Source organism: Mercurialis annua, linkage group LG8 (assembly GCF_937616625.2).
Source record: "Mercurialis annua linkage group LG8, ddMerAnnu1.2, whole genome shotgun sequence".
NCBI classification, from domain to species: Eukaryota; Viridiplantae; Streptophyta; class Magnoliopsida; order Malpighiales; family Euphorbiaceae; genus Mercurialis; species Mercurialis annua.
In genome coordinates, this window is record NC_065577.1 from 6,788,560 (window position 1) to 6,816,285 (window position 27,726).

Below are 27,726 nucleotides of genomic sequence, written 5' to 3' on the forward strand. Positions count from 1 at the left end.
ATAAAAATTAGGGTTAATTGCAAATTCATACACGAACTTTATCATAATTTGCAATTACAATATAAACTTTGAAACTTGACAATGTTAGTAACCAACTTTATACTTTTGGCAAATCGATACACCAAACACGAAAAACACTAACGTGGACATTGTAATATACCGCCATGTGTCGTTGCGCGATTGGTCGGTGTACCAATTTGCCAAAAAATGAAAATTGGTTACTGATATTGTCAAGTTTCAAAGTTTATGGTGTAATTGCAAATTAGGGTAAAGTTCGTGTATGCATTTGCAATTAAGCCTAAAAATTACAATAATCATTAATTAATTATATTATAATTATATAAATTTTATGATGTAAATGTTGGGTGTTTTTCAATTTTAGCAAGAAATCAATAGTGTATACATATTACGGACGTGCCGGAAAGCGGATTTTAATTTTGTGTGTGATCTTGACTTCAACAAACAATCGGGCTTAATTGATTAACTTAATAGTAAATATTCTAAATTATGGTATGTAAATAAAAATGAGATATTAACAATAGATTGAATTCAATTCGTAAAAATACACATATACTAGTAAATATTTTTAAAATGAGGTTTGACTAGTTTGTGTTTAAAATTCATCCCGATTTGGCTAATTTTGTTGAAAATTTTCCAATTTTTAAAAATCCATTTGATATGTTTTAAAATTGATATACCCGAATCATGTGATATTTCACTTGCCAATTCTTTTTTTTTTCAATTTTAAAAAATTTCACATATTCAATTGGTATTTTAGACATAATTAAATCAATTTTGATAAAATGGATAGATTTACTACAAAACTATTTAATTTGAATAGATTTTCCACTTTTAAAAAATTCGGATATATTTCCAAAATCGAAAAGGTTTTACCTTTTTTACCATTAGGCCTATTTTGAAATACTACGTATTCTTTTGCAAATAAATATTATCTTAATTGCTCTGTCATGCGCGTAGATTTCACAACAGTAGGTTTAGGTTTACTATAAACTTATTTTCTATTCCCTCCTTTCCGTTTTAAAAGTCTCATTTTCCATTTTGGAATATCACATTTTAAAAGTTCCATTTTTATTTTTAAAATATTTTTAAATTAATTTTTTGTACACTTGTTTTAGTTATTTTAAACAAATTCTATATAAAATTCTACTATTATTAATTGGGGAAAAACTAGTGCTTAAAAACGGACGGAAGCGGTCGGTCAAACCAGAATCTAGTTAGCGATTCGGTTCTAAAACAACCAAACCATAATTTTGGTCGAACTGGGTTTGATCGAATCGAACCGGACAAACCAGTGGTTGAACTGTCAAACCAGACAATGCAAATTAGCAACGAAGAAAACTGTCGCTGAAACCTAAAATTCGTCGCTAATTTTAATAATTTTTATTTTTTTCAAAATTTTCATTGTACCGGTTCAACCCGCATAAACCGGTTGAACTGGGAACCGTTGACTTCACTAATTAGCCACCAATATGGTTTTTAAAACTTCGGGTAAAACATGAAAAAACACAAAAAGACAAAGATAATAAATGTTCACTTAATCTTTGTGCAAAAATAAATTGAACTTCTAAAATAAGACATAAGAATCTTTTTTTAATTTAACTATAAAGTCTCTTTTCTTAATTTTTTTAATTTCATTTTGAATATTTAAATTTTGAACTAACAGTCAATTCCCCATTTTTAGACTGTTAAACGAATTATTTTTTTATGAATACATTCTTTTGATGAATATTTCATTTTTTTAGTTAATAAAGCCTAATTACTTTAAAAAAAAACCCATCTTATAACATTTTTTCGTTTATACCCTGATCTAGGAAAAAATTCATTTGTACCCTTTTTTTAATTTTTCATTTTCATCTCTACCCTAAAGAGCTAATTTGACTTCTTTTCATTTGGAAAATATTCAAAATTATCCTTAATATTTAGCTTATATTCTAATTAAACATTAATATTATTAATCATTTATAATGTTTTCATCCTTTAATTAATTTAATTATCAAAAAAATTAAATTTTAGGATAGAGATGAAAACGAAAAATAAAAAAAAGGGTACAAATGAACTTTTTCCTACGTGAGGGTATAAACAAAAAAATGTTATAAGGTGGGATTTTTTTTTAAGTAATTAGGCCTTTATACTAGTAATAAACTTTTATACTCCCTCTGTCCCGTTTAAGAAGTCCCATATTCTATTTTGGGATGTCCCATTTAAAAAGTCCCATTACTATTTTTAGAATACTTTTCCATTGAATACCCCATTTTACCCTTATTTTAGTTATCTTAAAAGAGTTTTATGGAAAATTCCACTATCATTAATAGGGGCAAAACATGAAAAAACATGAAAAGACAAGAATAATTAATGTTTTCTTAATCTGTGTGTAAAGTCAAATGAGACTTCTAAAATGGGACGGAGGGAGTAGTATTTTTAAGGCTTAATCACCAAAAAAACCCTCACCTTTTAACCCCTTTTCAGTTGCACCCTGACATTGCAATTTTGTCAGTTGCACCCTAATTCGCACCTTTGGATTTCAATTCTACCCTCAAAATTAAATTGGACTTTTTTCACTCGGAAAAAATTCATAAAAACCCTTATAAAGTACTCGTTTTGAACTCTTTTCCACATAAAAAGTTAGAAATAGATGACTTATTTTAATTTTTTTCAAATGAAAAAAAGATCAATTTAGTATTTAAGGGTGGAATTGAAAACCAAAGGTGCGAATTAGGGTGCAACTGACAAAATTGCAACGTCAGTATACATTTGAAAAGGGGCTAAAAAGTGGGGGTTTTTTTTGGTGATTAAACCTATTTTTAATTTATTTATATGTTTAAGATCCAATGGGTCATGACTTAGCTAGGTAATAAAAAGTGATTCAATTATTTATAACTTTTGCCAGTTAATAATAATCATGTGATCAGCTCATCGAGCAGCTACATACAATCCCTGCTGGCCAATTTATTACAATCATTTTTGGCATAAATTAATATGACACATGTGCGACTAACCTTTGGTTCTTGATATGGAGTAATATTTTATCTCACGCCATTCATGATCACATTTATCCTCCTTTTGCACATATATTAAACTTGTAGATCATATACTACTATTTTGGGGCAATTCTCTGTCGCATAAGATGAAATTGGATGTGAGAATCGAGAGCACAAAAACAGTTCAGCCAATTTACGATGATAATCATTCTCATTCATCAACCTTCCACTTGATTCCTCTGAGTGTATTTGATAAGTACACCTACAACACCCATGCTGCTAGGATTTTCGGCTATCACCCACCAACACCACCAAATGCCACCATTGAGTACGGTCTCACAAGAGTCTTATCAGAGTACAGAGTTTTCGCAGGAAGATTCGGAGAAGACGAGAATGGCGATCCGGTCATTGTTCTGAGTGACAAAGGAGTGAAGCTAGTGGAAGCATTCGTGGACTGTATGCTTGATCAGGTGCCTATGGTGCCATCTCCTGCTCTTTGTGGCCTATATCCTAGCTTGAACGGGGTAGATGATGAGCTAGTGGCGGTTCAGCTCACAAGATTCACTTGTGGATCTTTGGTCGTTGGAATTACAGTGCATCACTGGGTTACGGATGGAAATGCACTCTTTAAGTTCTTGGTTGATTGGGGCAAAGTTTGTCGAGGAATCGAGATTAGCCCGCTTCCTTTACATGATCGAACCATCTTCAAACCTAGAAATCCTCCGCCATTCGGGTTTGAACATAGAGGAGTTAAGTTCATACAAACGTTGCTTAAAGATTGCCCCAACAATGTAGAGATTGTAGCCGAGAAAGTTCATTTTACAACGGAATTTCTTTCCAAGATCAAAGCTATGACCAAGCCGTATAGCACTTATGCTAGCTTGGTTGCTCATCTATGGCGAGTTTCAACAATAGCTCGCGGACTCAACGGATCTGAAACGAGCCATGTTATTGTCTCAGTCAATGGCCGCACGAGAATGACTCCGAGAGTACCCTATGAGTACATTGGCAACATGGTGTTATGGGCATTTCCAAGTGGAAAAATCAATGACATACTGCACGATTCAATGCCTGATACAGCTAAAGTCGTCCACGGCGCAATTGCAAATCTCAACAACAACTATTTCCAATCGTTCGTCGACTTTGCTACGTATAAATTGGGAAAAGAAGAAGTTAGTCCGATCACAGAATTTAGCGACAACTCTATGCTGAGCCCGAATTTGGAGGTGCTTAGCTGGGTGCATTTCCCGATTCATGATGTTGATTTTGGAGGAGGTAGTCCTTTTATGATGTTGCCATCTTATGCTCCAATGGAGGGAATGATCTATCTTTTGCCAACAGCTGCAAAGGATGGAAGCATTGATGCCTTAATTTTTCTTTTCGAAAATAATTTGTCGAAGTTTAAGCAGATTGTCTATTCGCTAGACTACAGCGGGAGTCCTCTCTAGCCGATCAGATTATAATGTTTTATAATGTTCGTGTTTTGATTTGCTTTCTTACTCTTCATGCTAATGCTAATGCTAATGCTACTGCTACTGCTACTGTTTTTAGTATATTGCATGCCCATTCTATTAAATAAAGGAGTTTTTTTGGTTGATAATTGATCAATATAGCACAATCATAAAGACTTGGATGACAGAAAAGTCTTAAAACATCCGCCTTGAAAGAATTACAAAAGAAATTTAAAGTTCAGAAAACATCATTTTTCGAAGTAAAAACTCCGAATTCTGATACTTATAAAACTCAAAACATCTGGCTAGAAAGAATTACAAAAGAATTCTAATGTTTGGAACCATAAATTTTTGAAGAAATAACTCAGAATTTTGATATTTATAAAATTCCACCACTCTGCAAAAATGCACATATAAATCAAAGTTTGAGAAGTTTATGTTGAAAAACCGCTTTTTTCTTGCCTTCATAAATTCTAAACGTTAAAAAACTTAATTTTTTCCAAAGTTTTCGATATTTTTTGCGGACAAAAAAAGTTCCAATGAATTAGAAAGCTTTCTAGAGATAACGAGAGCCACCCAGCATAATTATAATGAAAAATAATGTGAATATCTAATTCTTCTTTATTACATAAGGAGCGAAGAGACTGATCCGAATGCAAATCCCATTAAAGCTACATTTAAGGAAACTAGTCTCGCTTTGCGTGCTACGCACGTGGCTCGTAACGTGACTCGTCAATTCATGTATTATTATTTTAAAACAAAATTAAAAAAATCAAATTAATTTTTTTTGTAAATCTACACATAACTAACAAAGATTTGGATAATATTAATTGTATTGCTAGTGTAGTCAAACTAAAAGATTGATATTCCTATTAATTTGGAAAAGATTAGCTAATTTTTCTATACTCAATTAATATTCCTCTATCATGATACAATTTTATTTTAACTAAAACTCTAATTATAATAATTTTATAGTAATAAATTATTATAATTAATTGGTTAATGACTATAAAACCGTTATTTAATATATATTAAAAAGGATTATTCCGTAAATTTGCCTGTCCCCCCCCCATCCGTGCTTTTATATATAGTATAGATATAGATGTGATCTCTATCAAAAAAGTGAAAAATTAATTTATTGTGAAGTTCAAAAAAAAAATTGAAATTTGGCGCTTATTACTCCATTTAGGATTATTGTAGAGAATAGATGGATTTGTTTGAGTTTCTCTTGAAATTCTCAGATTATAAAATTTGCTCTTGTTTACGCGGGTGATTGTTCTTCTGAGAGTAAAATTAATTTATTAGCTCTCATGATATTTATTTATTTTGGCTTTGAATTTATACTCATTTAACCTCTTATGTTAATATTTTATGAATGTTTGACCTCTGCTCGTCCAACTGGCTAGGGCTGTGCAAAAACCGAACTAAACCGAAACTTTTCACTGAACCGAAATTATAATTACAGTTCGGTTTTTTGCTCACTATGGTTTGGTTCAGTTTGTAATTAGGTAAAAGTTTGGTGTTCGGTTTTCGGTTCGGTTTGAGTATTTTAAAAACCGAAAAAACCGAAAAACCGAACAATTAAATAAAAAATAAAAAATATATATAAATATATGTAAATTTATATTTTTTGGTTTTAATATTTTAATTATAGTTGATATATAAGTTAATAAATTTCATAGAACATATAATTATGCTAATAAATATATAAAAATATTTATTAGACACTTATTATTTAATATTAGAATTTATTTTATGATAAAAAAAATTAAAAAATGAAGAAAGTAAAAATTTCGGTTTTTCACCGAACCAAACCGAACTTTTCGGTTCAGTTTGGTGTAAGCCAAAACTAAAATTCGGTGCGGTTCGGTTTGGAATTATTACCAATCTTCGGTGTTCGGTTTGTTCGTTTCGGTGACCGAACCGACCGAACTAACCGAACGCACAGCCCTACAACTGGCATAGGTGTCTGTTTACAAACAAAAAGAGGCGCATTAGGGTAGATACGTAATTGGCGTGGCTTTCCCCCCATATGTGCAGCTGTTAATTGGCTTTAGCCTCGTTTGTAATTGGTTGCACCAAAATAAAAAATATGACTAATAAAATCCACCTTTTTTTTCAAAAGATAGAAAAAGCTACTATGAAAAATTGGCAAGAGGTTGAAAGTTTAATTTCAGAGGTTGACTCCAGAAGTTTAATTTCAATGGTTGACTCTTGCGGTTACCAATCATCTAAACTCAGCTACTTTTCTTTTTCCCGTAGAGTTTTGATGCTTTCCTGAGGAAGAAGGTCCATTGTAATATCAGCACCGGTTTCGATACTCTTAGGAGGCGAGCTTGATTTCATAAGAACAATTATATCACATCTTGTTGTAATGAGGTGCGCATGAAATTCCTGTTATGCTTTATTCTATCATTGATTATATATAATTTTTAGGTTTTCAATCATTTGATTTTGTTTTTGATTTTGAGTTTGAGTTTGCTTTTGATTTCAATTTTGATTTTGATATAGTCTTGATTTTGCTTTTACTTTTGTAAGATGCTTCTGATTTTGATTTTGACAATATTGCTTCAACTGTTAATGTAGTAGACGAGGTTTATTTCATTGTATCATTAATTTATTATCATTAATTGTCACTTTTAAGTGCCCTTTCTCATCCCATATCACTTATCATGATGAATTATACAGGGAGGAGCTACTCATGTAGCTATAACTTGTAACCGATAACTAGTGAAGCTTCCGGTAATTTGTTTCTTCGCCAATTTATATCTCGTCATTTTAATTTCAACTATCAGCTTTTATAGTCATATAGGATATCTGAATGTTATACAAGTGGACATGTGGAACTATATGTTTCATTTTATGACACATAAATTGTTCTCCCTATAGAACAGGTATGAACAAAAGTAAGTCTAGTTGCAGCTTATTGAGTACGTGCTCACTGTTCTTATAAGTTATGCAGATATTAAGTTAGCTTTAGCTTCTTCCATGGAGATATTATGATTTTTTTCCATTTTGGTGTAGTATAGTTAATTTTATCTAGCTTGTTCAATAAGAGTATTATTAAGTGTGAGATAATTTTAATAGACAACTGATCAAAGTAATTTTATCTCTTATTTCTCATATTAAAATAATTGTTTATGACTTTATGCTCTTTGGAACAGTATCATGTAACACTGGTGTATATATAAATTTGCAGCCATTAATGCATTTCCTCCTCATGACAGTTCATACTATTGTGCTTCTTTAAATTTATCTTAACCATCTATATATTAGTCTTGTTCGAGTTTACAATTTAACCTCAGTTGTTTGATATTCTTGTATTTAATGTGCACAATGTATTTTTCTTCATTTGTCACGAAGTAGTGTTGATTGCAGGGAGAACTATCTGGCTGCTTTTTCAAAGAAACTAAAGCTATGGGTTTTCCATTTTCAATCCAAACATCACTCTCGGAAGCCTTGATACAATCAGTCAGGTTAATTTTATTTGTAAAGCTTAAAGTATGGGAATCTTGTCAGAAAATTAATACAATTATCAGTTTAAAAAACATTGGACCATTTACATTCAATTAATTGGAAGTATAATTTGTAAATATATTAAACACATGAAACTTGGCTTCTTGCCTATTTTAAGGTGTATTTCTGTCTCGTGCTTTTTTCTTTTTGCTCTGTGGCGGATCAAGTGTATGAATCAGAATGCTCATATTCTGACCCTTCATGGTTCCGACTTCCCGTTCTTGCTTGCTGCCCTTATGCAAAAGCTTATCATTTTTTGATGTCTGGCTAATTCATTTTCTTTGTTTACTTGGAGATTTTTTATTTTCCTACTATCATACCTCTGACTGCGCTTTGTTTTACTAGATGTTACAGTGTTTTAGAACATTTAGAGAAACTATTATTTGATCACCTAGCATGTTATTACAATAAGGACCTTAAGTGTCTAAATAAGCTAGATCACAGTCATTTATGGCGGTAATAAATTTAATATAAAAGCGAGCAGAAGGAATATGAGCATCCAATTTTTTTTGTTATTGAGGTTTAATTTTTTTGATGCATTGATCTATATATTGTTGCTCTTTTGCTTGAGAGTGTGATCACTTTTAAATGATATCTAATTCTGGTGTTTTTGTTTTTGAAGTTGTGGAGATAATGGTCGGATCGGAGGATGGAAGTGGAAGGAATGTTTAGAAGGGAAAGGTAGAATAGTTTATCAACTTGTAACACTGTTTTATTTATGCTAACTATTTTTATTAACTTGACTCAATAAATTTGTCTGTGTTTATCGACTCGATTCTATATATATAAATGAACTCTCTAGAATTCAAGCGTATATTATAATGCTTCTTATCAGCTGATGATAAGTTGCAAAGTAAATCAGAGACCTAATTAGCATCGTCTTGCAAAGTAAACCAGTGTTGATTGCAAGAACTTATTACTTATGCTGCCGATATCTTTTTTTTATGATGTGCAGACTTATGCTATTATTTCAAAGGCAGTGAGCTCAGCAAATCAGGTTTATTTATACTAGTTGTATTCAATAGTATCAATATATTTCATCTAGTTTTAATTAGACAGTTGGATTTTTGCAAACATCTTTTCATTATTGGCTAGAAAGGTGTAGCTCGAGAATTGCTGAACGCCACCGAAATAGACTTTGAAAACAACCCTTATGCTTGGACTAAAGAAATTTGAGCAGAAAATGGTATGTTTCAAATACTCGAAAACTATAAAAAGAAAATGAATGAAGAAGAACGAAGAAGTAAAAATAATTCTCTGTTCAGTTTTGAGTGACAGCTCCTTTAGGTAAGTTTTTGTTCTTACATATTTATGTTATTATGATTTGTTTGCATATTATGAATATATTTGTTTGTGATTTTGTAGGTATCTATGAAGACGCTCAAATTGTTAATGTGATTTTGTAGATTTTGGTGATGTATTACATCTATTAGATGGGTTATATTTTGCACATTTATGTCATGATGTAATAGATGGATTATATTTTGGATATTTTTGTGATGTATCCTTTGGAATCATCTTACTATTTGTGTAAAATATTTTGTATGGGTGGATATTTTCCTCATTTTTTGATATAATAGATGAATATTTTCTGTTTCTCATTATTTTGAGCAACTATTTAAAATTAATTATTTATGGTGCTGCATAAAGAATAATACAAATTGATGCTTGAAATGCATTACAAAACTGTTGCTGAAGATATTTGAAATTGTTGCCAAAATTACATTATAAAACTGTTACAAAAGATATCTAAAATTGTTGCTTAAAGTGTCAGTCAAACCATTGCAAATAGTATATATAACTGTTGTATAAAGTACTATATAAATCGTTGCCTTATAAAAACAACTGTTGCCTAAATTATATTATCCAACTGTTACAAAAGATGTTTAAAACTGCTGTCTTTGTTGTAAATTGCAACGGTTTTATTCCTATTATTATAGATTAAAAACCCGCTGCAATAGCTATCAAAATCTATTGCAGCGGCCGCAAATGTAGCTGTTCTTAAACTGTTGCAATAGACTTACGACAACGGTTTTTGTACATTAAGCAACAGTTATCCACTGTTGCTGACACTACAAGAAATTTTGCTTATAGTGACAAAAAAATTAATCACTTTATAGCCAAATTTTGTCACAAATGTCATATTGTGACAAATTATGTTTGTCATCGAGTTCGTCAAAACATCCTTGTCTCAATAACGTTATTATGACAAAATAATAATTTGTCACTATAAAATTATTATTATGATAATAGACTATTTTGTCATTAACTATTTGTCACAATATAGAGAATTTCTTGTAGTGTGAAAGTGACTTATGTGGTAGTGACTCCAGAAGTTGATTTTCAGAAGTTGATTCTAGAGGTTGACTCCAGAAGTTAATTTTCAGAAGTTGATTCTAGAGGTTGACTCCAGAAGTTAATTTTCAGAAGTTGATTTCAGAGGTTGACTCCATTTGACTCAGAAGTTAATTTCAGAGGTTGGCTCCACTTAATTTCCAAATGTTGATTGCAGAGGTTGACTCCATTTAAATCTAGAAGTTGATGGCAGAGGTTGACTTCAGAGGTTGAGAGGTTGATTCCAGAGGTTGACGAGTAATTCCTCAGAAGATTTAGAAGGCCGAAGTCCATTATCAGAAGATTAAGCACATATTTAAGATGGCCATTAAATTGAGTTTAAATGGCCAAGAGCCCAAAGATATTTTGTCAGAAGAATAAAAGTTACCAAGCACGTGCTTTTGAGAAGCAACAGTTCAGACACACGATTTGCAGTTTCTTAAAGATGGGGAAGAACGTGTGCAGTTGAAAGAAGTGACAGTTTTCACAAATGACAAATGCTATAAATAAGAGAAGAGTGCAATCCCGATCAATCATCCAAAAAACCAGCACAAAGGTAAAAAACACTCAATTTCAGCAATTTTAATTTCCTTCAATTAGTAAAGAACTTTACGGTTGAATAAATGCATTCTCTACTCAAACACATATACTTTCATTTCATTAAATTAGTAAACACATTTACAATTGAATTTTGATATTTTAGCATTACTTTTTGGAATACTTGTTATAGGGTTAATCAAGTCCCAATTGCTTATTTAAGAAGTCAAGTTTACAATTGGAATCTGTTCCTGGCATGTCTGCATTCACATACCACACTTGTTATGGTTTTCACTACAATCGCAAAACGCCAGCAACAATAATTAAAAAAATGCGTCACCTCACAAATCAAAATTCCAATCATTAATTAGATGAACCTTTGATTGTTAATAAAAAAATCTCTAATCTCTAATTTATTTTTTTCATCAAAGGAGAATATATCTATGGAAAAAGCCAATACAGTAAATATTTATTATCACTCTCTTTTTATTTTGTTAGTTATATTTTGCCATTTTGTAGGGACTTTGAGAGAGAATAAAAACAAAAAAGACAAAATGAACTTATCTATAAATTATAGGAATTTTACAAATATATCATTTTAAATTTTACCAATTTGATCCGTCATTTGTTCGATTTTTGCCAAATATACCCAAAACTTATTTGAATTTTACCAAATATATCCAAGCCTTGGTATATTTTGCAAAGATTAAATAAATGATGGATTAAATTAGCAAAATTTAAAAATAATGGTATATTTGCAAAAATCTTATAATTCTGGATAGATAAGTTTTTTTTGCCAACAGAAAACGATAAGAAGGAGAAAAATAGAAAGAAGTAAAACATTAAACACACTGCACACATTTTCTCATTTTAAGCTTTTTTTCCTCTCTTTTCTTGTCACTCATTTAGGAGTGAACCCTAAAGAAGAGCACTTAATAAGGGTTTTGAAGTACATTTGTTTAAATACTATTGGATAAACAAATACAAACAAAATTCCTGTTTAGGGTTTTGAATTAAACCCATTTTTACTATCTCATTATAGATTAATGGCTATGATCCCTTTTTTTATATTCTTCACTCTCATCAGCTCTATCTCACTTTCTTGTAAGTCCTATTTATTATTATTTTTTTCTGAAAAAAATTGTTATTTAATTATCCAAAGCTTCAATTCTGATGATGATTTCAATTGAGTTGCAGTTGGATTTGATCCATTGGATCCTCATGGAAATATAACAATCAAATGGGACCTTGTGCAAACAGATTCTGATTCAAATGATGTAAGTTATACCACTGCATAAAATTTTATTTTTTGTGTTTTAGTTTGATGATAAATATTCTGAAACAGAAAAACTTGTCACTGTGGAGTCCAATGCATGGAACTTTTCTTTGTTATCACAGCATGATTCTATTTTTCAGCTTAGGAAGTTAATAAGAGTCCCACAGAATCCTACAAAATTGTTATATTTTGTGAAGATGGGTAGTTTAGTAATTGTAAATGAACTATTACTGTATAACATGCTGTGATTGGTCAGGGGTTTTTGACATGAGTAGGTCAGGAATTTGATTAGTTTATTCTAGAAATAATGCATGCCTTGGTTACTGTACTATTACACTTTTACTGTTGAGTTCTTGTACTAAAAAATGTCCACATTGAGTCCCTACATTATTAATTCCAAACACGTTGTGTCTTTCCGTCCATTTTTGTTCACTTCCGCCAAAGATGAACTCAACGTGTTTGCATAGATAGAATTGGACAGAAGGATTTAATTTGGATGAAATTAATAGTGCAGCCCTATTGTGGATGTTTTTTTTAGTATAGGAACTCAATTGTTAAAAGTATAAAATTATAGATATCCTGATATGTGTTAAGACTTTCTCTTTATCCATTTGCTTTTGTGCATCCATCCATCTATATATTTATCTAACCCTTATGTGTTAAATTCAATAAATGTATTTTGGGATTTTTTTTAATATATATTAAATTATAAACAATAAAATATAAAATATTATGAATACATATTAAGGATAATTACTATTATCTCATGAAATTTAGTCTAAAATACTATTTTCCCGTGAATTTTAAAAATGACTATTTTTCATCACATTTGTGTTTTCTTTACATAAAAATGTTTTAGTTAGTTGAAACATAAAACGGAAAAGATAGTATTTCAGATCAAAATTCATGAGATAATAATAATTAACAGTACATATTATTATGTATCCGTGGAGTCTGTAAGAATTTGAGTGGAGCCATTAGCAATAACAAATAGGGATGTACATTATGTTCCAACCAAACAAAATTTAACTGAAATCTTTCTCTTTTTCTTAAAAAAATCAAATTAAATGTACAAAATATTAAAGAATTTAAATAAAAATGAAACTAATCAGGGTGCATTTTGATTTTACAATGAAAAACAAACGAATGTCTAAACTCAATTGTTTAGTAATATCAAATTGAATCAAGTTTTTTTTTGTTTTTTTTTTGGTTCGGTTAAGTTTGATTTTGCACACCTAGTAATAAGTTAGAGGTTCGATAGTACGGATACTTCATTCAATTAACATGTCCCGTTTCGAAAAAAATTTGAACACTTGACACTTCGGAGACAAAACTTCATTTTATACATAAAAAAACCTTAAAATAACATTGTTTCGCCGTATCCGTGTCCGTGTTAGGCATCAAATCTAGCCCTGGAATTCAGCTCCAAACCTTAAAAAGTACTAAATTGCTAACATTTCTGTACAATTGAAGGTGAGGGTATCACTCCATAACTACCAACTATATCGCCACGTGGAACCACCTGGTTGGAAATTAAGTTGGGCATGGAGAGGTGACGAAGTAATATCAGGTATATTAGGAGCTGAAGCAACTGAGCAAGGAAACTGCACTGCTTACATCGGAAAACAACTCCCACATTGTTGCGAAAAACGGCCCGTCATCGTCGACCTTTTGCCCGGTGCTCCGTACAATTTGCAGGCTCAGAATTGCTGCAAAGGCGGTCTCTTATCTTCCATGAATCAGGACCGGTCAAAAAGTGTTGCAACTTTTCAGATTAATGTTGGTTTTTCAGCTGATTATAGTACTGAGTTTGCTATGCCTGAAAATTTCACGTTGGGGATTCCTGGTTATACTTGTGGAAACCCGTATGATGTGCGACCGAGCAGGTATCCGACTGACGGTGGCCGCCGGTGGACTCAAGCTCTGAGTAAGAACATTATTTAATCGATTTTTGTTTCAGTATGCTCTTAATCGTATTATTTATTTGGTTTTTGATACATGTTTAGGATTAGGGGTGAGCAAAAAATCAATTTGGTTCATAAAATATTTTGATTCAGCTATGTTGCCTTACATTTTTATCGGTTTATAATAAACCGACTAATACGGTTAGTCTGGTTTTGTATTTTAAGATTACGATTAGTTCAATTAATTTTGTTTTGGTTAGTATGGTTGATTTAGTTAAAAAGATAAATAAGCTAGTTTTAATTAGGGTTAATTACATATAAAATCATGACCTTTACACCAAGTTTCAAAAATAATATAACCTTTGAAACATGTCAATTATAGACACCACTTTTCATTTTTTTTTAAAATAACATCGGCGATTTTTAGTGGCATTTTTGCTGACGTGGCATACCCATCGACTGTCCAAGTAAACAAAATTTCACCAAAAAATGTGCGCATGATGAAATTGAAAAAAAATGAAAGGTGGTGTCTATAATTAACACATTTTAAAGGTAATGTTATTTTTAAAACTTGGTGCAAAGGTCATAATTTTATATGTAATTAACCCTTTTAATTAAATCGATTAGATTTTAACCAAATCGACCTATTACTCACCTCTAATTATGTCAAAGAGAATTTGCTGAGTCCTATGTTTTAACATTTTATTTTGAAAAACTTATGAAACTCATAAACTTCTTATTTTTAAGTTAATTCTTTTTAGAAAAAATTACTTTAAAATCCCTTATGTTTGTCATAATTCACACTTTACTCTCTCTTATTTGAAAATCAAAAACTTTGGTTCCTCATTTTGATTCTATCAACAATTTAATCCTTCTGTCTATTTTTAGTGTTAGTCAACCAAATAAAAAAATTTAGGGGTAAATTAATTTCAAACTTGATAAACTAAATCGTAAATTAAAAACAAAAGTGGGGGACCATATTATTATTTTTAAATTAATATTTTTTTTTGATTCAATTTCTTAACTCGGTTTACTAACACCAAAAATGGACAAAAGGGCTAAATCATTGACGAAAATACAAGGATTAAATCATTTGTTCAAATAAAAGAAACCAAAATGTAAATTATAAATATAAGTGCATGGCTTTAAAATAATTTTCTCTTCTTTTTACATTATTTTTTATTTTAAAGTTTTCATTCTCGTGCGACATAATTTTAAATAACCTAATTATATAAGCATGGCTGTGATTTGATGATTTAGGGACATGGGATGTGACATGTATATATTCTCAATTTATATCATCAGAAGTACCAAAGTGTTGTGTTTCATTGTCCGCATTCTACAATAATACCATTATTCCCTGCCCTAGATGCAGCTGCGGTTGTCAAAAGCAACCCGGACCACAATGTGTCAAGTAAGTTCTCTTAATTTAAACCTCATATATAAAAATGTAGTAACTTCACCACGGTTGGCTCAGTTGGTCTCAAGTGCATGTGCTGTGTGCACAGTAATCATATGACTAAAAGAACATGAATGGTTCGAATCTCATATTCCACAAAATGAGATTTATTGGAATCATTCATAGATGAATTGTTAAAAGTCATGTACTAAGCAGAAAGTCCGAGCGATGGGATACTAAAACTAGCCTCTCTGAGGATCTATTTAGGTGGTCGGGCTCCGCTGGTAGTTCCTTTGTCAACAAAAGTTAAATTTAATAGCGCTAACCGTCCATTTTAATTAGGGATGGCAATGGGGCGGGGTGGGGGTGGGGAAGCTATCCCCATCCCCTTCCCCACTTCTATGGGGAATCCCGTCCCCGTCCCCATTTATTTGATGGGGTTTAATTCATCACCATCCCCATACCCGTGGATTCTCCATCCCCATGGGGATCCCCACATCCCCGTCTAATTCTAATATAAATATTTAAATATTTTTATTATTTTTATGAAACATTTAAGAAAAAAATATGATCTGTTTAATATTAATAATAATAAAAAATTATAAATTAAATTATTCAAAAATTAATTAATCATCTAAAATATTCAGCGATTTTAAATATTAAAATAATATAATTAAAATAAAATAAAAAATCGTTAAAAATCATTACTTAATATTCTAATAATTAAATAAAATTATGACTAATATATTAAAAAGTGTAATAAATTATATAAAACTAAATCGGGTCCCCATGGGGACGGGGATGGGGATCTCCATGGGGTGGGGACTACACTCCCCGTCCCCTCCCCATCTTCATGGATGGGGAATAATCTTTCCCCATCCCCGTACCCATGGGGACAATTGGTGAGGATTCCCCGCCCCATTAGGGGCGGGTCTCCATGGGGATCGGGGAATCCCCTCCCCATTGCCATCCCTAATTTTAATAGGTAGGAAGTTTTTGCTATTGAGCATGTGACCTAATTAGCTTCATGAAAATTGTCAGGTTCGGAGAAACGCCGCCGTTGGTGCGACAAAAGCATAACCCGAATATAGAACCTCCGCCGGTAGTATGGTGCACGAAACACATGTGTCCGATTTGGGTGCATTGGCATGTAAAAGAGAGCTACAAATTGTATTGGCGAGTCAAGATTACAGTGACCAATCTGAACATCATGAAAAATTATTCTCAATGGAACATAGTGGTTCTTCATCCTAATTTGGAGAGCTTGACTCAGGTTTTCAGCTTCAATTATGCACCGCTCCATCAGTATGGAAATATCAGTAAGTTCCATCAAACCCGAATCCATAGTTCACATTTTATAACTTATGCTAATGTGACACTTAAGAGTTTAAATTCGAGAAGTATTCAAAACCGTAAAAACTAAAAAATATCGGGTGGGACTAAATGTTATTGTCTTATATTCCAATTTTTTTAATAAATATTAAAAATATATTAAAATGCTATTTTAAAAGCTTAATTATTATTTTAAAGCGGTGATATATTTTTTATATTTTTCAATTTAATATGATAACCGAATTAATTATATTTTTAAAATATATTGTCATGTTAATGTTGTATTGGTCAATATATTGATCGTCGTATTAGTCACCAAATGAGTCATCAACTACATGACGCCTTATATATATAATAGCAAAAAATCAAAATAGTATTTAAATTCAAATCTTTGCATTGATTATTAAGGCTTAATTTCTTAAAAAAAAAACTCACCTTGCATTTTGTTTTCGTTTATACCCTTACCTTGTAAAAACACCATTTCTACCCAATTTTGAGTTTTTATGTTTCATCTCTACCCAAAAGCATTAAATTGTACTCTTTTCATTTGAAAAAGAGTTTAAATCAACCCTTCATTTTTAACTTATATACTAATTAGATATTAATGTTATTAATAATACAAAAATATCATCTTCTTCAAAAAATTAAAAATAATAATATATTTTTTTAATTTTTTTAATAAATATTTCCGAATTTTTTTATTTACTTTTTATTTTTTAAAAAAATATTTCCGACAAAAAATTAAAAATAATAATAATTTTTTTTTAATTTTTTTATTTGTTTATAAAATTAAAAAAATTAATTAATTATTTGGATGTATTTGATTATTTTTTAAGTTTATGGATTTATTTGTATTTTTAAAAATAAAAAAAAGTATGTTTTAAACTCTTTTCCAAATAAAAAAAGTACAATTTAATACTTTTGGCTAGAGATGAAACATAAAAACCCAAAATTGGGTACAAATGGTGTTTTTACAAGGTCAGGGTATGAACGAAGAAAAAGTGCAAGGTATGGTTTTTTTAAGGAATTAAGCCGATTATTAATTGTAATCAAACTTATTTTTTCCGTAACTATTTTTCTTTAAAAATATAATTGCGAGAAACCTTTTAAAATATTTGACAAAAATTTGGTACCGCTCATACAGATGATACAGGAATGTTTTGGGGAATAAAATACTACAATGACATGTTACTCCAAGCAGGAGAAAATGGCAAAGTACAGTCTGAAATGTTACTGCGCAAAGATTCTGGAATTTTTAGTTTTAGAGAAGGATGGGCTTTTCCCAGAAGAATTTCATTTAATGGTGATGAATGTGTTATGCCCCAGCCTGATGATTACCCTACATTACCTAACAATTCTCGCACCATTTTTATTGCTTCTTTTCTCAATCTACTTCTTGTTCTTTGCACTTTTATCCTCATTAAGTAGTTTTTTTTTTTACATTGTAGGGGTTTTGATTCTTTTTGTTAGGGCTAATTATTTAAATATATACTACCACTTTTGTCAATTCTATCTATGGTCTGTTATTTTATTAATTGAGTCTAATTTTACTCATGTGTATGGGTGTACATTTGTCTGTTCAATCGTTAAATCGGATTGAATTAATTTTAACTGGATTTTTCATATTTTTTATAGATGTAACCAAAATACATATGACCAAGTTATATCGGAACCAGAACAATTGTTAAGTTTGACTAACCAAATAACCAGATTTTATTAATGAATATTAATTATTAAAATAATTAAATGGTGCTAATTTTAATTATACATAAATTAGATGACACATTGCTAACCATAATTGAATGAATTAAATGAAATTTTATACCAAAAAAACAACAGAAATTTTGATTTTCGTTAATTTCAATTTGTTTTGCACCAAATGCAAACTCCTCACTTATGTGTTTGTTCATATGGATACAAGTTTTAATGATGATATTACAATATTGTCATCATTTTAGTGACGTCTTATATATTAATACATACTAGAATAGCATTCGTTTTATTGAATTTTGATTGGATCTATATTCATTTCTAACTTATTTTACTATATAGATGCCTTTATGACACCCATAATTTCGCATCTTTTTGATAAACCAGGTTTGAAATTAGAGAAAAATTGACAAATACCTAACAATCTCTAAAATAATCTCAAATTTACGGGCTACAAGAGCGGAATTGAAAAATACAGCGGTCAACTTTTTATTTGTAATAATATACTTTGAAAATTAGATAAATACGAGAGAGATTTAGGAATTTACCTAAAAAATAAAAATAATAGGACTTTATACCTCAATAAGGAAAAGTTAGTACAAATACCTCACTGTTTTAATATTTTTATGATTTTACTCTCCTTATTTGATTGTTTATAATTTTACTCTCACACATTGCACATGCTCTCTATCTCTCTCCACGTGGTCCCCCTTTTTTTCTTTTTTTTCTTTTTCTCTCTCTATGTGGTCCCCTTTCCTCTTTTTTTTCTTTTTTTTTCTCTTCACGTGGTCCCCCCTCCTCTCTCTCTCTCTTTTTCTCTCTCGTATGACGTGACATACCTTATTTATGCCCATTACAAATTATTCACAGGTTTAAACTTCCTTTTGTTTATTTCTTTTTTGTGATTCATTTCTTTTTCTTTTTTCTTTTTTCTTCATTGATTAAATTAATAAAATTGCAGATTACACATTATTAAATAAATTAAAAATTCTCTTTTCATTTATTTCAGTATCAAATATTTTCTAATTTAAAAATATATGCTAATATTTAAATATTTTATTATATTAATAGCATATTCAAAAACTATATGAACTAAATAAAAAATCACAGTATCACATTATCATATGATTATCACAGCTTCATCTTAGCATGTAATTATCAATTTCTGATATTGCATTGTCATCTTATTATCATGTCATTATTCAAAATCGTATATAACTGATCATTATATGATAATGTGATGATACTGCTGCATAATGTAAGACAAAATCACATTATCACTTTATCATATGATTATCACTGTATCACATTATCATATGATTATCACAGCTTCATCTTAGCATGTAATTATCAGTGTATCATATTGCATTGGCATCTTATTATCATGTCATTATCAGTACAATATGTAGCAAATTATTATATGATAATGTGATGATACTGCTGGATAATATTAGACAAAATCACAGTATCACATTATCATATGATTATCACAGTATTACATTATCATATGATTATCACAGTTTCACTTATCATGTGATTATCAATCTATCATATTGCATTGTCATCTTATTATCATGTCATTATTAGTACCGTATGTAGCAAATTATTATATGATAATATTATGATAACCTTATCATACTATTATAATAACGCTAGCATGATATTATCACAATGTTATCATAATATACTTTATTATAACAATATCATAAAATATTATCATGACGTACTTTATATATCATAACATTATCATACTATTATCATAACCTTATCAAAATATACTTTATCATAACAGTATCATAAAATATTATCATAACATTATCATGACGTACTTTGTCATAACTATATCGTAACCTTTTATCATAAAATTATCATACTATTATAATAACATTATCACAATATACTTTATCATAATAATATCAAAAAATATTATCATAACGTACTTTATCATAACTATATCATAGCCTTATCATATTATTATCATAATCGTATAATATTATATAAATATCATAACCTTATTAGAAAAAATTAATTAAGTACTTTATCATAATTTTATCAATATCTTATTATAGTTTTATCATAACCTTATTACGTAAAATTATTGTATGTACTTTATCATAACCTTATCATAATATTATTATAATTTTTTTTTATATATATGCATAATCAAATAGCCCGATCATAGTCTTATCACTTTATCATATGATTATCACATCTTCACCTTAGCATGTAATTATCAATGTGCCATATTGCATTGTCATCTTATTATCATGTCATTATCAGTATTATATATAGCAGATTATTATAATATGATAACGTGATGACACTACTGGATAATATAAGACAAAATCACATTATCACCTTATTATGTGATTATCACCGTATCACCTTATCATATGATTATCACAGCTCACATTGGCATGTAATTATCAGTGTATCATATTACATTGGCATCTTATTATCATGACATTATCAGTATCGTATGTAGCAGATTATTATATGATAATGTGATGATACTGCTGGATAATATTAGACAAAATCACAGTATCATATTATCATATAATTATCACAGTATCATATTATCATATGATTATCACAGTTTCACCTTATCATATAATTATCAATGTATCATATTGCATTGCCATCTTATTATCATGTCATTATCAATATTGTATGTAGCCGATTATTATCATCTCATTATCATAATTTTTCTGCAAATTTTTTTCTCATGCAGGTATCATATTATCATACTATTATCATTTTATTGTCAATAAGAACCTTATCATACTATTATCTTCACATTATCATCTCGTTATCATAATTTTATGTAATTTTTTTCATATAGGTATCATGCTTCATACTATTATCATAACTTTATTATTTAATTATCATCTGTTTATCACTGGTATCATTAATATTTTTGTAATTATATTTTCACGTACGTTATCATCCAATTATCATAATCTTATCATATTTCATTATCATCTAGTTATCATACAGCAGTGCTATGATAACGACATGATAATGCAGTGATACTGACATGATAATCAGACATTTAAAAAAAAATTCTCTTCAGTTTTATGATAATGATATGATAATGCAGTGATAATTATATCATAATCATATACTTTTTGTTTTGCAGAAAATCGTTTGTGCAAAAAATCATTTTTTTCATCATAACATCGTTTATTATGCAAATATTTATATCTAAAGTTGAAAAAATTCAAGAGTAATTTATTTAGATCTAAAAGTTAAAATAAATCGTATTCATCACCTCGAATTAAAAAAAACGCTAAAATCAAATGTGAAAGGACAGCAAAACGATGGTAGAGCGACGTAAACATTAGCATAACGTTATCATAATATTATTATAACGTTATCATAATATTATCATAAATTTATCATTATATTAGCATAATATTATCATAATTTTTTTATTATAATTTTATAAAATTTTCATCACTTTTTCATAGTTATCAAAAGATAATTAACCTAAATCAGTCCATGTTATTACTTAAATTTAGGAGGTTGACATTCCAAAACAACAATAAATTAATTTAAACGTATACAGTAAATACAAGAATATGGAGTTAATTAGAAATACAAGTAAGAAAGTAAATTAAGCTGATATAATATAATTATTGTGATATATCAATAAATGGATCCAACTAATCCACACCAAACTTCTTGTAATTTCCTCCTAATTTCTCTAATGCCACAATGCCCCTTCGTTGACAAAAAATAAAATAAATTGCACAATAATTATACATAAAAATCAAAAGAAGAAGCCAAAAAAGCAAAAGAAACCAGAAATACAAAAAATATGGGAACAAAGAAAGTAGCGGCATCAGATGTTGGGGTTGGGACTGGTGCTTCTGCTGCTGCCGCCGCCATCAAAACCACCATCATTACAAATACCTTCATCTTCATTCCCTTCATTTTCTTTATATTTCTTTGCAAAGAAACAAACTGAAAATTCGACTTTAATACATTATAAAAATAGAAAATCTACCAAAACAGAATAGACATTTCCCGCATTTTGAAGCCAAGAATAAGCCGCATTTCATTCATTACCATAGGCAACAAAATCAGATATGCAGAATTCACTAATTGAGGTCAAAACACAAGCGATCACAGCATAATAGGGCGATCCTAACAAATAAACTATGAATGAAATGCATATTTTTCTTCAACAGTAAGCATGTCAATGATTAATAGTAGCTAAAGAGGTCAAAATTTCATAAATACAACTGATTAAATAATAGAAATATGAAAAAAACAAGTAATTAGCATGACAAAAAATTCATACGCAAATGATAAAAGTACATTTTTGCAAGGTTTTTTTTTTATTTTGACAATCATAATTAACTACGAATATTCAATGAAAAAATAAAATTAGTTACTACCACTTTTGCATTTAAAGAAGAAAAGGGCAAAAAGAATGAAGAAGCTGACCTGCAAAGCCAATTGAGAAGAGCTTCCTATAATCCCCTTGATTGATCAGAGAATCCGAAAGGAAAATAGAAGAGATCTATCTTTTTTAATGTTGTCGGATCTAATTGCTTCTCGTTCCACTCCCGCCGCTAAAGATCACCTCCATTGAGCCGCCGAAGATTGCCTCCACTGCCGCCAAAGACCGACTCCGCTGCAGAAGGTCACCTCCGCCGCCGAAGATCTCACTAATGCGTCTTACGATTTTGCGATAACGAGGTCGTCCTCTCTTCCTCTTCGACATTGAAGAAAAAAGAGAGAGGAGACAGTTGAAAGAAAAACAGAGTAAAAGAGATAACTTTAATTGACATAGAGTATTTGTTTTTATTTAAAAAGGTAAAAGAGTAATTAAAATAGATATTAGAGTAAGAATATAAAACATTAAAAAACAGAGAGTAATTTCTTTAACTTTTTCAGCGTGAGGTAAGTTTTACAAATATTTTGAAAATTAGAGTATTTTTCCTAATTTTCTCTAAATACGACGCTATCTACAAGTCCTTCTTTTTCTTGTTGGGCCTATGGTTTGGCCTTATTGGCAGGCTAATGTTAGCTCCACTACATATCTGTTAATGTTAGCTCCACTACATATCAATTATCTAAAAAATTGAAGTATATAAATACATAATGTATGTTATTAAAGTAATCCAAATCTTTTTTTACAAAGGTAAATTAATCCAAATTAATATCATGAAATCAGAATTGGTCGTCATCGTCAATATATTGAATATTTATCCTAAGCACTATATTTTTTAAATATAGTCTTAACTCTTTGATAAATAACATATTAAATGAATTTAAAAATATTAAATATCAAAAATAATTAACCAGCGGTATACTAACAGATTACTAACGGTATATTAGAAAATAATTTATATTTTATATGCACAATTTAAATTACTAAAAAATTATTAACAATATACTAAAAATTAATTAACTATAACTTTATCAGGTTCACTCATGGTTCACTAATAGTATTCTAAAAATAAAATTATTAGTTTTTTACAGTATAATTTGTTTAAAATACACAATTCAAGTTTATCAAATGGTTTACACAGATTTATTAAACATATATTTAAAATAAAAATTATTACAAGTTTACCAACAGTTAACCCACCGTCGACTAACAATATACTAAAAATAAAATTATTGGTGTACCATTAGCACACCATTAGTTAACCACTACAACAATTAACTAATGATTTATTAATAATATATTCAAATTGAATTTATTACAAGTTAACTAACGGTTTATCCAATGTTAACCATTGGTGAACCAACACCCAAAATATTATAAATATCAAGAGATATTCTCATAAGCATTTTTTTCAAACACCAAAATGCAGGCTGTGCGCACCTAAAAAAAATCGAACCAATAGTTTTCGATATAGTAAAACGTGTTTCCACCAATTTACCATTATTAATGTCTTGAATCAAAATTATTCATAAGCAAAATGTTGGGTGAGCCTATAACAAAAAACACAAAAAGAATTCAAACCAAAGTTTGAATCCCCCCCGACTCATTACAAAATTGTATTACAAAGGAGCTTTGCAATTGAAGACATTTTTAGTTCAAGTCTAGCTCAGTAAAAAATTAATACAACAAACAAAAGCAATATTAGTATTAATATATCAGAAAATTATTTGTCTACACAGACAAACATCAAGCAATTACAGTAAGAATTACCATATATTCAACAGAAATAAACTAATTAGATCCCCATCTCGTCTGGGTCCGTATATATCCCTCCACGGCCACCGCCATATCCTCCTCCTTCTTCTCCTCTCCACCGGTAAGAGAAGAAACCGCGGTCCAATCACGCCCGGGCCACCACTCACTGCCGCTGCCCCTTCTCCTTTTCTTTTTGATAATTACCCCTTCTCTTTTTTATGTTCAAAAGATATTAACTGAGATGCGTTTTGACCCAATAGTTTCCGATAAAGTGACTACAACCGGCCTTCTCCGCCGCCGTTTATGTGGCTCTCCGGTGGCTGTATGTCAGAAAGTAATGGAGGATAAGAAGTTTATTTTTCTCCATAAAATTAGCTATAAGAAAAAAAGTTATAGGGAATAGATGAGCAATATAAAAGTAATTATTGTATTGCTATAAAAGAAAAAGTTTAGAAGTGAAAAAAAAAAAAGTTGATATCGTATTTTTTATAAACCAAACCTTCCATCGTATCTTTCAAATTAAAAGTGCCTAAACCCGTGATTTGTATAATTAACTCTTGAAATTAAGCCAGAAAATGATGCAAAGATATTTTGGGCCTCTTGCTATAAACCCACTCTAAATTTTAGACAGTGAATGAGCAAATGATCGGTTTATCGAACCAATTAACTAAAATTAATTTATTTAACTAAATTAACTAAAATTTTAAAAGTACTAAATTAAACAAAACCAGTTTTCACTAGTTTGACTGGTATAAATTCCGGTCAGACAAGTCAAAATTGGTCAAGTTCAGTTCGACAGAAATTTCTATTACTTTTCCCCCTTCCCCACAGAACCCACCTCTGTTTCCTGGTTTAACCGGTCCAACATGCCTATCTATTCCGGTTACATGCAGTCTAAGTAGCCCAACCTCAACATGTAACAATGGCATCTGCTAATTACATCATCAATAGCAAATTAGCAGCAACACATAAATGACAACTCAGAGCTAAAATTCCCTTCATTCATAAGAAAATATCAAAGCGGACACCACGATGAACTCCTATTTCAATTTCTAATAGAGAATAAAAGGATATGCGTTTATAAACGATAGCATAAACAGCAAACCAAGAGAAACTACACATCAGCTGCATCATGTTAAGCAATGTATAAGTCAATAACATAGAGTCGGCTTCAAATCGACATATGCATACAAAAAATCCAAAAAAACAGCTGAAAATACTAAACATTTAATCCTTTCTTGAACAAATTAGCTGTATCATTCACTCCGTGAGAGGCTATGAAGCACAAAAATTGAATAAAATTACCTTCTCCCCCTATTATAGCTTCTTTCTCGAACAAAGTACGTTAATTCCATCCCCTGCATCAATTTTACACTGTTAACAATAAGAATAGCAAATACTTCAATCCTGACATAAGAATATAGCCCTTTTTGAAATCAAAGTAAATGTATTGGTTAAGAGATCATTACTAATCTGAACACTAGAATGAACATATGCACCAAATACAACATACATAAAGCATACCCAATTAAAACACAATTCTGATATTAATCACTAGCATACAATAACATTAATCAGAATATCCTCACAATATGAACTGAATAATTCACCATAGTTTGTTTATTTGCACCAAAAGACAAATTTACTAACACTTGTTTTTATCATAAGTAGCTTATAAAGTTGAAAAAATAAATACAGAATGTACATCGTAGTTCGAATGCTAAGCCATGTAACTTACTCAAACCTTAACCTTAATGCAATTGTCTGTCATGATATCGCTATCAACACATATATGATGACAAAATGACTATTTAGTTATCACAGCTAGAAATATAAAAGTGAATTCCTAATTCATTATGCAACCTGGAAGTTAAAAATATATAGAAAACCAACACGAACACACGAGATACCTAGATTCTGCAACTCGCTTGATTTCACTCCACAATTAAGTTTCCTGTATCAAATAAGGCTAGGCTCTCCACATAGGTAAAAGCAGACATATAAGAAAATGCGTCCAGATCCGTGAAGAGATTGTGGAAGCGTTGGGTGGCAAAATCATATGAAAGAAAATGTCCAACACCAGAATCTATCATTAGTTGTCCATTCTTCCTTAAGAAGAATGCAGCTGGTATTGTCTCTACATTGAACATATTTGCTAAGTTGGTCCACGAATCGAACACGCCATACTCTTTCATCACCCATATCCTAATAGCGGTATTGGTGTCGGTATTGGTATCAAAAATATGAACAACCGCAATTGATTGCCTATATGCGATAACAAACAGCATAACAGGCGAAACATTCATCAAACACGGGGGCAATAAAATTTCTCGAAAGATCTCATCTTTGACATCAAAGACAAGCACCAAACTCCTGCCCTTGTCATTACTACTACAATCACCAACAATCATATGCAATGCACCATTAACAAAGGGTATACATTGAGGTTTAAAAATATTATGATATGGGATTTCGTATTGTGGTGTAATATGAGTAATATTCCTCCAAGAAGCTGCATTAACCGAGTAAACCTCAGCCTGAACAACAACGGACCTACACAACAACCTTAACACTTTGAAATCATTAGTGGTAGAATCAAAACCTAGACCACATAATTCACACCCGGAGGGTCCATCTAGTTTTTGTTTCGGAAGGCGTAGCGATCTGCAAATCGACGGGTTATGTAGGATATACTGAGAATACGGACGAAATAAAAGAAGACCATTGCAGGAGGCAACGGTGCATAATTCGGACATGGAATAAAAGTGAGGAGGTAAATGACACTCGGTGAACTGTTCAGTATTATCATCATGAAATGACATCTCATAATTCCCATTTCCCAAACGGAGGTCCATAATGACTAAATGCGGGTTCGAATTTGAAGCTTGAAGATGGCGAAGATGAGTGTCGAAAATGAAAGAAGGGGATTTGAGAAGAGAATACAAAGATTTGCACACTGCACTGCATCGCAAGAGGTCCTCGTTGGGTACCCTTTTCAGAATTTCAGCTTTCAGTTCTTCAGGTAGGTTTCCGATCATCTTTTGTTGTCGTTGCGATCACAATCAGAAAGATGAACTATGTTCTGCTTTGTTTATACGGAAAATGGACCTG

At 30.4% G+C, this 27,726-nt stretch overlaps 3 protein-coding genes and 1 long non-coding RNA gene across 4 annotated transcripts; 3 read left to right on the forward strand and 1 right to left on the reverse strand.

The window, feature by feature from the left end:
• The first annotated feature begins 3,032 nt into the window (after positions 1 to 3,032).
• LOC126659584 (agmatine coumaroyltransferase-2-like) lies at positions 3,033 to 4,599 on the forward strand. The gene has a single exon (XM_050352880.2). The coding sequence runs from the start codon at positions 3,146 to 3,148 to the stop codon at positions 4,445 to 4,447; it is 1,302 nt and encodes a 433-aa protein (XP_050208837.1). The 5' UTR covers positions 3,033 to 3,145; the 3' UTR covers positions 4,448 to 4,599.
• A 2,493-nt stretch (positions 4,600 to 7,092) lies between these two features.
• LOC126660020 (uncharacterized) lies at positions 7,093 to 9,394 on the forward strand. The gene is made up of 3 exons (XR_008789644.1): positions 7,093 to 7,192; positions 8,589 to 8,647; positions 8,922 to 9,394. It is a non-coding gene; the product is annotated as an uncharacterized LOC126660020 (long non-coding RNA).
• Positions 9,395 to 11,715: 2,321 nt separating this feature from the next.
• Positions 11,716 to 18,272, forward strand: LOC126660019 (COBRA-like protein 6). The gene is made up of 6 exons (XM_050353349.2): positions 11,716 to 11,941; positions 12,035 to 12,114; positions 13,587 to 14,040; positions 15,278 to 15,431; positions 16,458 to 16,735; positions 17,893 to 18,272. Exons 1-6 carry the CDS (start codon positions 11,884 to 11,886, stop codon positions 18,174 to 18,176), a joined length of 1,308 nt encoding a protein of 435 aa, XP_050209306.1. The 5' UTR covers positions 11,716 to 11,883; the 3' UTR covers positions 18,177 to 18,272.
• Positions 18,273 to 25,614: 7,342 nt separating this feature from the next.
• Positions 25,615 to 27,726, reverse strand: LOC126661259 (F-box protein CPR1-like). The gene is made up of 2 exons (XM_050355084.2): positions 26,526 to 27,726; positions 25,615 to 25,973 (listed from the first exon to the last, which is right to left on the reverse strand). Exon 1 carries the CDS (start codon positions 27,651 to 27,653, stop codon positions 26,550 to 26,552), a length of 1,104 nt encoding a protein of 367 aa, XP_050211041.1. The 5' UTR covers positions 27,654 to 27,726; the 3' UTR covers positions 25,615 to 25,973; positions 26,526 to 26,549.

Bases quoted from the DNA above. Each gene is read 5' to 3' on its own strand.
- LOC126659584 (XM_050352880.2), top strand. From the start codon at position 3,146: ATGAAATTGGATGTGAGAATCGAGAGCACAAAAACAGTTCAGCCAATT.
- LOC126660019 (XM_050353349.2), top strand. From the start codon at position 11,884: ATGGCTATGATCCCTTTTTTTATATTCTTCACTCTCATCAGCTCTATC. The intron at 15,432-16,457 runs GTAAGTTCTCTT...GAAAATTGTCAG, and splicing joins CCCGGACCACAATGTGTCAA to GTTCGGAGAAACGCCGCCGT. The intron at 16,736-17,892 runs GTAAGTTCCATC...CCGCTCATACAG, and splicing joins CCATCAGTATGGAAATATCA to ATGATACAGGAATGTTTTGG.
- LOC126661259 (XM_050355084.2), bottom strand. From the start codon at position 27,653: ATGATCGGAAACCTACCTGAAGAACTGAAAGCTGAAATTCTGAAAAGG.